Consider the following 13,750-nt stretch of genomic DNA (forward strand, 5'->3'; position numbering starts at 1 on the left):
TCCTCGGCAATGGCGTTCGGCCCCTTTTGCGGGCGCCAGCGCCATTTTTAAAGGGCCTCAACCCTTCAGTATAATTTACATTTTTAAAGTTGCAGGGGTTATCAAATTAAATTGAAAAACCTATTAAAAGTTTCAATCCCCTCTCCCGCCACCCCCATGACTGAACACATTATTAATTTCCCTCTCCCCCCAAAAAACTTACTTTGTGATCCCGACCTTCCCCACCCCCCCACCCAAAGTTTACAATCTTTTACCTTCAACCCCTTCCCACCATCCCCTCCACCAATCGCATTAGTTTTCCTCTCAAACCCTCCCGGTCTGAAAACTTACCTGCTCCTCCCTCCCAACCAGTGTTCCGCCTCGGATGTCCGAACGAGATCCGAAGGCACGGGAGTTCCAGCAACCGACCAGAATATCGCAGCGGGATGGCCGTTGGCGGCAGGTAAGTGATTAATTCATTATTTTGAATGTATTAACATATTTCAATTATGATGCCGCCATTGAGCGGCGGGGGGCATCACAAGGCCTCACCACTGCCGGTAATATGTGGCGGGGCCTTCCTGGCATCAAGGCCCGTGGCGGGCCTCTCTGACAGGTACTTTCCGGGCCCCCCTGCCACGACCCCCGAGATTCAGCCCCACATATGAGAGAGACTTGAAGCTGGATGCAGTGTGGTTTTGGTAAAGTCACACAGACGAGTGTGAAGATGTATATAGTTCTAATCGAATAAATATTATGGAAGTGCTTCTATATTTTTTGTTGAGTATATGTTTTTGAGGACTTATATTTAAACTGTGAAAATGGATTCATTGGAAGGCTGAATATTTCATAGAAGCTGGACTTTGCTTTGTTGTTGACAGTTCATTTAAAGGAGACTGAGATGTTATTTAAAAACAGCCATGCTGGAAGTCAAAACCTGGTGACCTGGGGAAGATGTTTACAGAGAACTGACAGTTCAAGATTTATAGGGGTCAGGAGACGTGACTCTCGAGATATTGCTTTTGGTTTCGTTTTGGACAGTGTGTTGGGGTATGAACTTCCTGAGAATCAAGTGTAAGGGATAGAGAAACTGATGCTGCATTTCTCCTGTAAAGCCTGCCAAAATGATCCTCAACGTCACCTGAAAAGAACTGCTCTGGAAAGATCCCAGTGACAGCCATCTACGTGTATTTGGGATGCCAGAACAAAAAGGGACAACTGACATCTTTCCATATCTTCTCTTTTTTCTTCAAGAATTGGCAAGTATTTGGCCAAAGTATTCTTTTTTGTCTTTTTTTTTGTAACAGACCTCTGCAGAGAGAATTTCTGTATTTTTTCAGTGTGTGTATGAGTTTGTGTGTGGGGAATTTAAAAAGGGAACTTTCATATTTCAATCTGTGTGTTAATGATTTGCTTTGTTACTGGTTAAGTCTTGTTTTATAATAAACTGATAATTTTGTTGTTTATTAAAGAAACCTGGTTGGTGTATTTTATTCTATAATAAAGAGTAGAGTATATGATTGACTGCATTGGCAACTGGATAAACATTTTTTTTTTAAATGTTGTGACCTGTGGAGAAGTGAAACTAGAAAACGCAGTGCACTCCTCCTGCCTTGGTCGTAACAATATCAATGTTCCAACTAAACCAGACTGAAGTATCTCTATCAGCTAGCCTAAGTAAGGTGGCAGCGTACCAAACAAACACACAACACTATTGTTGACATGTTGTAGCTACACTCCCAAAGGTCAGTACCAAACCTGAGTCTGCAGAAGATGTGTTTACCTCCTAACAATCACATTACCAGATGAAGAATGGAGATCTGACTTAAAAATGTGAATTTTGAATTGTTTTAACGAATTCCCCTTTGGTTCTCATACAATGATGGTACAATATACTCATCTATGCCAGCAACTGGTTTTAATTGCATGAACTTTGCTCCCCTACATCAACTTCTTTGTCATGGGGAGGGGATATGGGGGAATGGTGAACATGTAACGATGCTGCACTAAGTTGTTACCATAGCGATATCACTGGACAATGTTGTGCGGTTGCTGAATATCAGAGATGGCAGCTGAAATTCAGATCCCACATCATTTTTATAAGATGGTCACAATAGTTTCAAAAAGGTTTCATCTGTACATCATACGTCTGATTAGAAACAATCTGAATGGTAAATAGATTAGATTCATATTACAAGATTGCATCATTTATAACCCACAGTGGTTATGATGACAACAGGTATGCCACAATTCTTTAACAGCACATAATCAGGCATTCCATAATTCCTAGCCAGAAAGTCTTGATCTATCAATATTGATAACCAATAACCCACTTGTTATGTCTTATGTCCCAGACTGTTCATTTTATCGTGTACCCCATAGGAAACAGTTCCTAAACACAGAAAAGTGAAAACATTTTTTGCATAAAACAAAAGAAAGATTGAGCCAATTTGGCTTAATTTCTGCTTTACTTTCATTGGGACGACTGCATTCTTTAAGATAATCACAAGCAGCCTGCCAGAACATCAGTAACCAAGTTTGAAGGAAGATAATCATTACTTTTCTTTGTTGTGTTTTATTTTTCATCTGTTTCTTAAGATTAACAAAAAAAATCTGTGCACAGAGATATTATACAAGGTCCATGGAATGAATCCTGATTTATCACAGATGCAACTGTGGAGTGAAATAATTTTTAAGTTAACTCTGACACATTATCTCCTCAATGGAAATCCATCCAATCAAAAAGATCACTGTCTTACAGAGATAATTTTTCCTGCAGAAAATGGCTTGATATAGTTTCCATAGTGTTACCTGATGTAGGGCAAGAAACCACGTGTCCAGTCTGCCGAATGTAGACCTGCTAATCAATAACAGATGGCTTTATTGTTGAAGATCATTTCCCTGCTCCGGTATTGCCAGTATTTACACATTGTAACTGTGGTTACTACCACACCTGGGGCTTCCCTAGCGATGAGGCTCTGTGATTCAAAAATAATATTGATAATGTCACATGACCTCAGATGATGAGGGTTATAACTCCGGTTATACATTTATTTATTCCTTTATATATATCTTATTAAAGTGGCTCACTAATGTGGCATCGTCAGCATATGCCGAAATATGTGACATTGTGAAATATGTAGCACACGGTACTATTGTTACCAGATGGCATGCTTGCAATATAAAAATATAAAAATGTATTTAAAAATGAAGTTATAAAAATGTTTACAAATAGATAGGCAAACAAACAGTGAGATGTGATAAATATCTTGCTTTGTGAAGCTTGCTGTGACTCAGTTTATGATTCTATCCTTATTTGGAAGAATAAACAGATGGGATCTTGGAGTTCAATCCCCAAAATACTGGTAAAAATCCTGGAAAGATTCAAAAATTCCATGTAATAAAAACAGAATTTTACTTCTTCAGTCACTAGAAATCTTCAACTCGAATTATAAACAGCTCCAATTTTGGAATGCAGTTCCCAAAACTTTGTAAAAGTCCTTGAAGACTTTAATATAAAAATGAAATTGAACTTAGTTACAATAAATGAATTAATCATAATTTAGATGGCTCATCTCATTTTTGGAGACATTTACCACGTCTAACTGCTGGTGAGGACGTATCTTCAATTAAATTGTAATGATATATCAGCTCGAGCCCGAGCGTTTAAAGAAGTTCTCTTGTGTGTCAAGTTTTCAATTAAACAATCCATTACATCAAGGCATGATGAATTTGGTCAATTTGTGAGCTACTGAGCATAAAGTTGTTTACACACATAATAGATTCAAGGGTAGATTTTACAAATTTATTTTCCTGGCGCTAAGCTTTGTGCATCAGCTGTGCACGTCTGGAGTATAAGCAAGAAGGTACCCAGCCTTGACAAGATGACCTGTCGATTAAATCAGTGATTCTGTGATTCTGTTAAAATTTAATGGATAAAGAATCTTGTGGGGCCCACCAGCCTCTGCACTTCAAGCACACAAGGCTTTGTGTTGAGAGCAGGAATTGTGAAATCTACCCTCTATTTTCCTTTATCATTTGATGTTAGATTAATAGGACCAGTAACAGCAATATAACAAAACAATTCAGATATAAAGTCAATCTAATCCCCAATGACTAGAATTGGAGAAATTTCAAGTAGACCACAGGGGCCTATAAAAACGATTTCTCACAAAGAAATACACTTTAGGGTTAAATTGAAAGTGGTGGTCAGTCACAGTTAGCTTGCTTACTCACTATAATTAAGTCATGTTAAGTATAAATAGCTAATATTTCTTGTCTTCTCCATAGGTAAATTTTGGGAGATTGGGTATACAGGAAGCGAGTTCTGGTGTACATGCCATGGGGTTGTTCTCACATCTATCTGCTTCCTGGAAAGAATCGATGTAGATGGAGTCTCGAGAGTAACCAGATGGATCACTGTTAAAGAAGTTGACTGGCTTTAAGAAGAAGCCAACACCATTTCCAGTTGTGGCAGTATTGGGAACATCTTCTGCATGGGGAATGTGGAGAAAGCCAGCTGTAATCCAGGCTACCAGGTCCTGTTCATAAACATGAAGAAAATAGGAGTATTGTTACCAATTGGCATATACATCATTAAAAAACAAATTCCCACCAATTTTCTCCTTTCCTTTCCTAAAATACTGGGGGTGACATTGGTCTATGCTAGCAGCATAAAAAGGGCTCATAGCGAATCAGCAGTGGGTTCCTTCTTCATGAGCGGGAAGCTTAGCTAGTGAACAGTAAAGGCAACAAGGCCTATCCCAATTCTAGGATCACACATGAGCATGTTTCGGCAGAGTTCATCAATATGAAAGCTTAACAAAATTTGCCTTCTTTAGTCCAGGGTTGATGATACTAATAATATACCCCAACTGCTGCCTGGCTAGGGTCAGCTAATTCAACACAGACTTTCTGGCTTACCATGGTTTATCACACTGCACAGTGCAATTATCTAGCAAACATCATTGGGTGTGCAAGAATGACTCACACACCCCTCTTCACTTTCTGTGCGGAATCCTGATTGTAATCCATAGTCTGCAGATCCAGGACAAATGTATCTCGACAGTCAAACAAATTGTTTATACACATCTATAAACAAACCTCATTTTTAATGCTTTCATCATTGATAAAGTCGTCAAAATAAACAGCAGGCTTCCAAGGGTTATTCTGATTGTAAATGCTGCTACTTCTTTGCTCTGTATCTTTGTACTTTGTCACTGCCAACTGGTACCTATGTTGGATGAAACAACATTGTTAACTCATCTTGTTCATGGAACACGCAGATTCAAATACCACAACAACTTGTATCCATTACTAGCCTTTAACATAATAAAACATCCCAAGGCACTTCACAAGAGTGTCATAAAGCAAAATTTGATATCACATAAGGGGGTATTAAGGCAGATGACCAAAAGCTTGGTCAAAGAAGTCAGTTTTAAGGAATGCCTTAAAGGAGGAAAGTGAGGTAGAGAGGTATAGGGAGGGAACTCGAGAGCCTAGGGCCTTGGTAGCTGAAGGCACGACCAGCAATGGCAGAGTGATTAAAATCAGGGAGGCTCAAGAGGCCGGAATTGGAGGAACACAAATGGTGTACAATGCATTCCTTTGTATCCCTTTTCTATGTTATCCCCTTATTTGGGAAATTGTCACTGTCCAGCCAAAAGAAATCTCCAAGGATGCAACTAGTTCCATTCCTTGGATGAAGGACTTGCAAGGTAAGGCGTTACAATCCTGAGAAATGTACCATTTTTCCATACATTTCTACACCCAGCTTGACAGACCGGATGCAATACACAACTCCCTCAATCTTATCTACATAGCCTAGACTCAGAAGGGTAAGCTCGATATTACTACGATTCTTCCTTTATCCTGATCTACCTGTATTATTAAAAGCTTTCCATCTTTAAGGCTGCAGGTATATAGGCCTTGAAATCTGGCACAGATGAATATGGAATGAACTGGTGCCCTGCCCTGCCCCCTGTCTGCTTCTACCCTTTGTACAAAAGAAAAAAGATGGCAAAATCCCCCGTTTACCCATTCCTAGAAAGAAGTCTGATAATATCTGAAGTTAGCAGAAATTTGGAATCCTGAGCTTGCTCTTGACTCCCCATCACAAATGAGAAGTAAAGGAAAGAATGAAGACCATACAACAAAAACAACTTGTATTTATATAGCATCTTTAATGTAATAAAATGTCCCAAGGCACTTCACAGGGGCGTTATAAAACAAAATTTGACAAGCAGCCACATAAGGACATATTAGGGCAGTTGACCAAAAGCTTGGTCTTAAAGGAGGAAAGAGAGGCAGAGATGTTTAGCGAGGTATTTCCAGAGCTTAGGGCCATGGCAGCAGAAGGCTCAAAACAGAAAAGAAGACAGTACTGCTGAGAAAAAAGCAAAGTGAATGAAAGGGACATATCGATTGCCAGTAATATGGAAAGACAGGCATACAGAGAGGAAGGCAGAACATGTGTGAGAAGCAGACAGAAAAGGTACAAAGGAGAGAGGAGAAAAGGTTAGGCAAGACCTACACAAAGGAAAGGAGAGTGAGAAGTGGGTCATAGACAAATAGAGAGATACAGAGATGAAAGCATGTGAGAGGCAAACAGAGAGAGAAAGGAGACAGAAAGTGGAAAGCAAACAGAAAACAATATAGAAAAAGATAGTGACAGACAAGCAGAGGAAGACAGAATGACACAATCTTGTCATGGGCAGGTCATGGAGCATCAACTAGTTTACATGATATTTCCACTTTTTTAATATATCCTTCCCTATAGGATAACAAGTCACAGTCCAATGGTGATATCAAGGGAAATATAAAGCTTGCCTAAATGGAATCTTGTGTAAGTATGGATGTATGAATTAATCACATTTACTAATGCATTTACATCTCCCCTATGCAAAATTTTAGCATTGTAGATGCAACTAAAACAGGGTATTTATTATAAATGACGCAAAAAACTAAATAACAGGGCCCCAAAGTAGATTACTATTGCAAGAAGTCTAAGATCAGTTGCATTATTTTTGTAACCTGGCAGAGCGAGAGTGCCACAAAGTCAGGTAATATACAGTAACCAAGAGGTAAATCTTCCATACCTTTGCCAGGAGATGGCTTTCTCTTCTGGAATCTCTTCTGGAACCCTGTCAGGGTTCAAGCTTACTACTTGAATCCTGTAGCCACGATAATGGCCCCAGTTATTTGTATGATCTAGATTTACAAAATTCAGATATCTAGGCACTTTTGTTCCGGCTCTGAAAGCTGCTTCCTTTTCTGTGCCTAATATCTGATTTTTCACAGTGGGTACATATACCTCCTGATCACTTTTCCATGGGACTGATTTGAGCTTGTATTCCACGTCTTTTGTTTCAATAGAGTTTCTTGTTCCTAAAAGAAGCAAAAGTAGGTATGAAATGATGATCATCCAAAATGTAAAATGATAATACAGTATTAGATTTTCATCTTTCAGCTATTCCCAGCAACACCTGGTTTTGGAATATGCACTCATAGTATGCAGAATATAAACCAAAACACCACTGACAAAGGAACTTAGAACAACTCATTCTGCTCTGAATCCTTAATTCCTTTATGTTGCAACTAGTACAGGTGTCGGCAACCATCCGGTTCCCAATCTTTGCCAGTTGGATTGCATTATCATGAAAAAGGCTAAAAATAATTAAGTCACGATAAGTAAGAGCTGTGTTTTTATTGTGGGGATAAAAGGCTAATCATTATGCTGCACTTTGCAGTTTCAAATGATTATTTTAACGAAAAACATCACTTTTCTCCTGTTGGAGTGGTAGAGCTACACCGTGGTTATAGATAATGCCTTTGGTTTGAGGAACAGATTGTATGGTTGCGACCATTAATATTTTAAGTATATCTGAGTTGATAATGTATTCTAAATGTGCTAGTAGAAGCTCTTTTTTAATAATGAAAATGAATAGCCAAAGAATTGCCTTAATTTTACGCATCTTGTTAAAGTTTGTTTCAAGGATGACATTACTGACAAAATTATGGTAAAGAAATCCATTTATCACTAGAGCTGTTATGAAAGCACAAAGACTAAAAGCATTCTTTCAGTTTTATATGTAAATTTCTTATTGCTTTTTTACTTCAAAGTGGAAACGTACTGCTTCTCCATTAAATTAATATGGTTCACCATTTTAACATTTTCTTTCCGAACATGCTTATGCATAATTCATGCAAATTGACGCATAAAACCTGAACATGCATATACCGGAGATATACAGAAAAAAAATCAAAAAAGATGCAAAAAATATCAAAAAATATAATTCCGGGTTTATTATATTTTAATTTCAATTTTTTCTATTGATACATAAATTCAATGCATGTATTTTATTTATTATATATGCAAATTATGCATTCTACCAGAGGCAATTCATCTTGCAGCTCTCAATAGTTTTTATTTTAGGCAATTTTTAAAAAACAGTCTCTTCAGTTAAAAAAGATTGCTAACCCCCGAACTAGTGCAAAGCTGAAACGCACACTGGTTGCTGTTATCCTGCACATTTTACATTGTTGCAAAGACAAAACTACTTCACAGCATGCAAAAGTTGTGTCATAATAGCCTTAAAAGTTGCTAGTTCATAGAATCATACGAAGTTCCAGTCACTGTCTTTAAAATGCAGACATATTCTATAATAAACCCTGAAATAGTCATGTCTTCATGTTCTCATCCAAAAAATGGTTAGTGATGGTTAGTTCCACGTTATTTTCTAAACCTAATGCAGTTTCCAGTCTCCTTATTAGGATTGCTACTTTTCTGCCCACATTGCAGGCCTAGGGTGAAAGAGCGGGAGAGTGGAACTAACTGGGTAGCTCTTTAAAAGAGATGGCACGGGAATAGACACAATGGACTGCTTAAGTCACTGAAAATGTGTGTTCATAAATTTGACAGGCCAGTGAGCCTCTGTCCTACTGTACTAAATTCTTAGACAAGTTTACACTTGTGTGTGAAGTCAGGTTTTTGTGCACCTTCAATGTTGAATATATCAATTTGTATGTTAAACTTGAATGGTGTTGGGACTATGTATTAATTTGTTATTTTTTTTAAAATGTTACAATATTTATGGGAAATGGTATTCACACAATTAAAGGCACCTGGTAGAGTTCAAGTGTTTATTGGCTGAAGCTTTAAAAAGCTGCTTGTAATGTATTAAAGGCATGCATTTTTGGTCTTTGTCAGAAACAGATGCATTGTCATATGGCATCCACAGACAGCAATATTTCCCAAGGCTGTCAGTAAACTGTGGTCTTTTTGTAGGCTTAACTTAGAAACTATCTTTAGCACCTATGAGAAAACCTTACCTCAGTTTCATGGGAATCTCTTGAATTGTTTACCAAGCACAATTGCCTTGTGCAAGTCCTTAAGATCAATATAGATTCACAGCTTTTTCAGTTTCAGAACTGTACCCATACTTGATACATAGGTTGTAAACCCACTTACAGGAGAGAACAGTTCTACTGTTACCAGGAGATCAGGATATCCCTCCATACAATAGAAAACTTTTGGAATGTTCATCACTGCTTGGATCTACTTCAACATGGTACCTCAGGCCTTCAAACACATCACCATATGCTTTATATGTTTCATATATTATTCATTTTCCTTCGTTGATGTCATCTTCTTTTCAGAAGGTCGACTGTCATGGATCTCCACCTCTGTTTGTCCTGTGTTGCCCTTACACATTCTGCATAGGTCAACTGCATCCACTCCATTATATCTGTCATCCATTTTCTTCTCTGCTTCCCTCTCCTACATTTTCCATCGAAATTCACTTCCAATAATTGTCTGACTACCTTCTGCTCTAATGATGTGGCCGAAGTATTGTATCTTTCTCTCTTTACTAATTACATTATTCATTGCCTAATATTTCATTGATTCTATAGATGACCAGTTGTTATGATCTTTACAGGATGGATACATAGGGGCTTTTAGCATTTGCAGAGCTTGTGACATGTTTTCACACTCAACATGGGTGTGATAACTTAATCCACATTATGTGTAAATCTTTCTCAAGTGAAATTCAGTCTAATATGCCTACTGGATAAAAGACAGAACTATTATATATTTTCAACTCAGCTTTTCTGCTTCAGAGAAAGGGATTGTCTGTATTTCCCATTGCATCTGAGTTCTCTTTGAGAGGAAGTACTTGCAGATAGCTCCATAATCCAGCTAAAACCTAATGTCATCCTCACCAGTGACCCTTAATGTCACACACAATTGTTTTGAAGCAGTTTTTCCTAAACCCTACACTTCCTCACTTGTGTAAGTGTACTTGAAATCTTGTTCATTTGCTTCCATGGGTTTGGTTGCTCTTTTATCTGTAAACTACACTTCCTACATCTCTGTCCACAACAATCTCTATTAACTCTTCATTAACCAGTTTGACTTTTTAGTAACTGACTTTCCTACCAAGCAGTTTATTCTTGGAATTCCATTTTTACCTACCTGTCTGCTTCATTTGAAACTCTGTTGTTTCAACCAGAGATTTCATTCTCGGCCACATGACTACATCTCAATCCAAACCCAATTTAAAACCAAACCAAAATCACAAGAATCTGGAAGTTGTTTATGGTATAACTCTCTCAATTTTCCACTGATCTGATTTCTTGAGTTGAACACATCTCATACATGAGATCTCACCTTGGCTGACAAAGTTTTGAACTTGTTCAGAACATTCTGCATTTTCTTTTGATAATCCATGTGATTATGCTAAACAGCTCGAAAACGTAACATCAATCATAAAAAAGTGCTGTTACTTTAAGCCATCACTTTTTACACAATGACTGCAGTTAATTCATAACTGGCATGTCTTTGCTTGAGCTTCTTCCAGTTTTGTGTTAGATGTTCAATCAGATTATGTGAATATTCAATTGGCAGCAGTCCATGATTAACCATCTCACCAAATTCTTGTGTCTTGTGTTGTGTCAACTTTCAGTGCTCCTGAAACCATGTAATGACATCCTTTCTTTCAAAGCAGACACACCACAGTTTCTTCGCTAAATGGTGGATTATGTATTACCGCTATTGGCACGGAGTTACCTGAAGCTTTAACGAGTTTGCTCTTGTTACATAGTCAGGCTGTGAACTTGTCACCTCTACCAGCAAAATGTGCTTTGAATGCAAAAGTATGGTTGTGCTTTTGATCACTAAAAAGCAGCTATCATATTTCTCAGTTCAAAATCTCTATTTTATGGGCTTCAGCTCTGGATTTCAATACAAAATCCCCATAATACTCAAAAACTACATATAACCTTGAATCCATGACAACAGTGGCTCAGTTGGTAGCATTTTCTATATTACATCAGTGACTAAACTTCAGAAGGACTTCACTGGCTGTAAAACACTTTATGATGTCCTGTGGTCATGATAGGTTCTATATAAATGCAAGTCTTCCTTTCGTTTTTCCTTTCCTTTCCGAGATGGTCATTATTTGTGAACATTATTGAGATTATTTGCAGTTACAATCATTTCCTATATGAACTACAAAAGTTCTCATAGTCAGCATAAAATGTCAAACTAATACAGCTATGTGAATTGAATAGTATAACAGCATTATTGTAAATTTTGTATCCATTCATTACTTTCCTGCCTAGTAGAAAAGGTTTGAATGTGATTCCCATCAGGAAGACTTCAACTCCATAGAACCATAGAAAAATTGCAGCACAGAAAGAGGCCATTCAGCCCATTGTGTCTGCGCCGGCCGAAAAAACTAGCTGCCCAATCTAATCACACCTTCCCATACGTGGTCCATAGCCTTGCAGATTTCAGCACTTCAGGCGCATGTCCAGGTACCTTTTAAAAGAATTGAGGGTTTCTGCCTCCACTACCATTCCTGGCAGTGAATTCCAGACACCCACCACCCTCTGGGTTAAAAGGATTTTCCATATGTCTCCTCTAATCCTTCTACCAATCACCTTAAATCTGTGCCCACTGGTAATTGACCTCTGTGCCAGGGGAAACAGGTCCTTCCTGTCTATTCGATCTATGCCCCTCATAATTTTGTACACCTCAATCAAGTCATAGAATCATAGAATGTTTAACGCACAGGAAGAGGCCACTTGGCCCATTATGTCTGTGCCGGCCAAATAAGTTACCTCTCAGCCTCCTCTGTTCTAAGGCAAACAACCCTAGCCGATCCAATCTTTCCTCATAGCTGCAACTTTCAAGCCCTGGCAACATTCTTGTAAATCTCCTCTGCACTCTCGCCACAGCAATTATGTCTTTCCTGTAATGTGGTGACCAGAACTGCATGCAATACTCCAGCTGTGGCCTAACCAGCATTACATCTCTGCTTTTGTATTCCAGACCTCAGGCAATAAAGGAAAGCAATCCATATGCCTTCTACACCACTCTATTTACCTATCCTGCCACCTTCAGGACCTGTGGACATGCACCCAAGGTCTCTCACTTCTTCTATCCCTCTCAATATCTTCCCAATTATTGTGTATTTCCTCACTTTATTTGCCCTGGTCAACTGCATTACCTCACACTGATCTGGATCGAATTCCATTTGCCACTTTTCCGCCCACTCAACCAAACCATTGATATCATTCTGGAGTCTACAGCCATCCTCTTCACTATCAATTACACGGCCAATTTTTGCGTCATCAGCAAATTTCCTAATCATGCCTCCCACATTTAAGTCAAAATCATTAATATATATCACAAACAGCACGGGATCCAACAATGAGCCCTGTGGAACACCACTGGAAACCGCCTTCCATTCACAAAAACATCCATCGACCACTACCCTTTGTTTCCAGTCACTGAGCCAATTTTGGATCCAGCCTGCCACATCCCCCTGTATCCCATGGGCTTTCATTTTACTGACTCACGCTAATTTGGCACAAGGTGCTGAACCACGAAGACAGCTACCAGATATAAAGCCTAGAAATTTCTGTCAGTGTAAAGACTTGGTCAGAAAAGCATCATTTTTTATGAGTAAGATCTGTGAAGTCTGGGTCCCCAAATATTAGGACTGAGGAAGGAATCACACCACCCTCTGGGCAGGAGGTGCTTGCTCCTCATCTGTCACCACCACTTACTCCTCTTCTCTCATGTGTAGTGACTCCCCTGATGCTACCTCCTCAAACTCATTCCCTACTTTTTACAGAGTGTGTGTGACTACTGAAGCTTGTGAAAGCTGGTGAGAGTGGTACAGAGTACTGTGAGATGCAGGCTTTCTTAGGTACACTGGAATTGCTTTACAAATGTTTTTTCCAGGCCAAAAGGCACCTTCACACAGTCATGCATTGCAATATACTGTACCTGATGTTTTCGTGGAAAAATGTATACTTGTATGTCAACGCATGAATGGGAAACAAGATATGACAAAAAGAGAATAGTACTAGACATTAAGGTGGGCCTTTGGTTTCACTCTCCTCTGGTCTCTTTATCAATTAAGTTCAGGGCGGCCTCCTCAAAGAAAGTCTAGGCTTGTAGTTTCTGGGTACTCCACCAATTTGGGTCTACTGCTTTTTATCATATGCCATCTCGCTTTGCAAACAGAGAAGTACTCGAGATGTTGTAAGTTTAACGAGCATTCAGTGATGGGCATCGACCCATTCTGCAGTTATCCTAGGTGGCATTAAGTGAACATGCATCATGTTTCTGCCTCAAGTCCATTTAAGATTTCAGTGGAACATAAGTTTCAGTTCTGAGTTGCTGTTTCAATTCATGTCATGTTGCAGAACAGTTATGTGTGGAAAGCAATCAATAGGCTCTTTGTCTCCTTGTAGGACT

General features: G+C 38.8%; 1 protein-coding gene across 1 annotated transcript in view; it reads right to left on the minus strand.

Moving 5' to 3' along the window:
• Positions 1 to 2,092: 2,092 nt before the first annotated feature.
• LOC137347940 (amine oxidase [copper-containing] 3-like) overlaps positions 2,093 to 13,750 on the minus strand; it is a 35,016-nt gene continuing 23,358 nt past the window's right edge. Inside the window, exons 2-4 of the mRNA XM_068012993.1 lie at positions 7,077 to 7,365; positions 5,083 to 5,212; positions 2,093 to 4,520 (exon numbers count right to left, since the gene is read on the minus strand). Coding sequence (XP_067869094.1) covers positions 4,245 to 4,520; positions 5,083 to 5,212; positions 7,077 to 7,365 — 695 coding nt within the window. The 3' untranslated portion in view covers positions 2,093 to 4,244. The remainder of the gene's footprint in view (positions 4,521 to 5,082; positions 5,213 to 7,076; positions 7,366 to 13,750) is intronic.

Source organism: Heterodontus francisci, chromosome 33, assembly GCF_036365525.1.
Source record: "Heterodontus francisci isolate sHetFra1 chromosome 33, sHetFra1.hap1, whole genome shotgun sequence".
NCBI lineage: Eukaryota > Metazoa > Chordata > Chondrichthyes > Heterodontiformes > Heterodontidae > Heterodontus > Heterodontus francisci.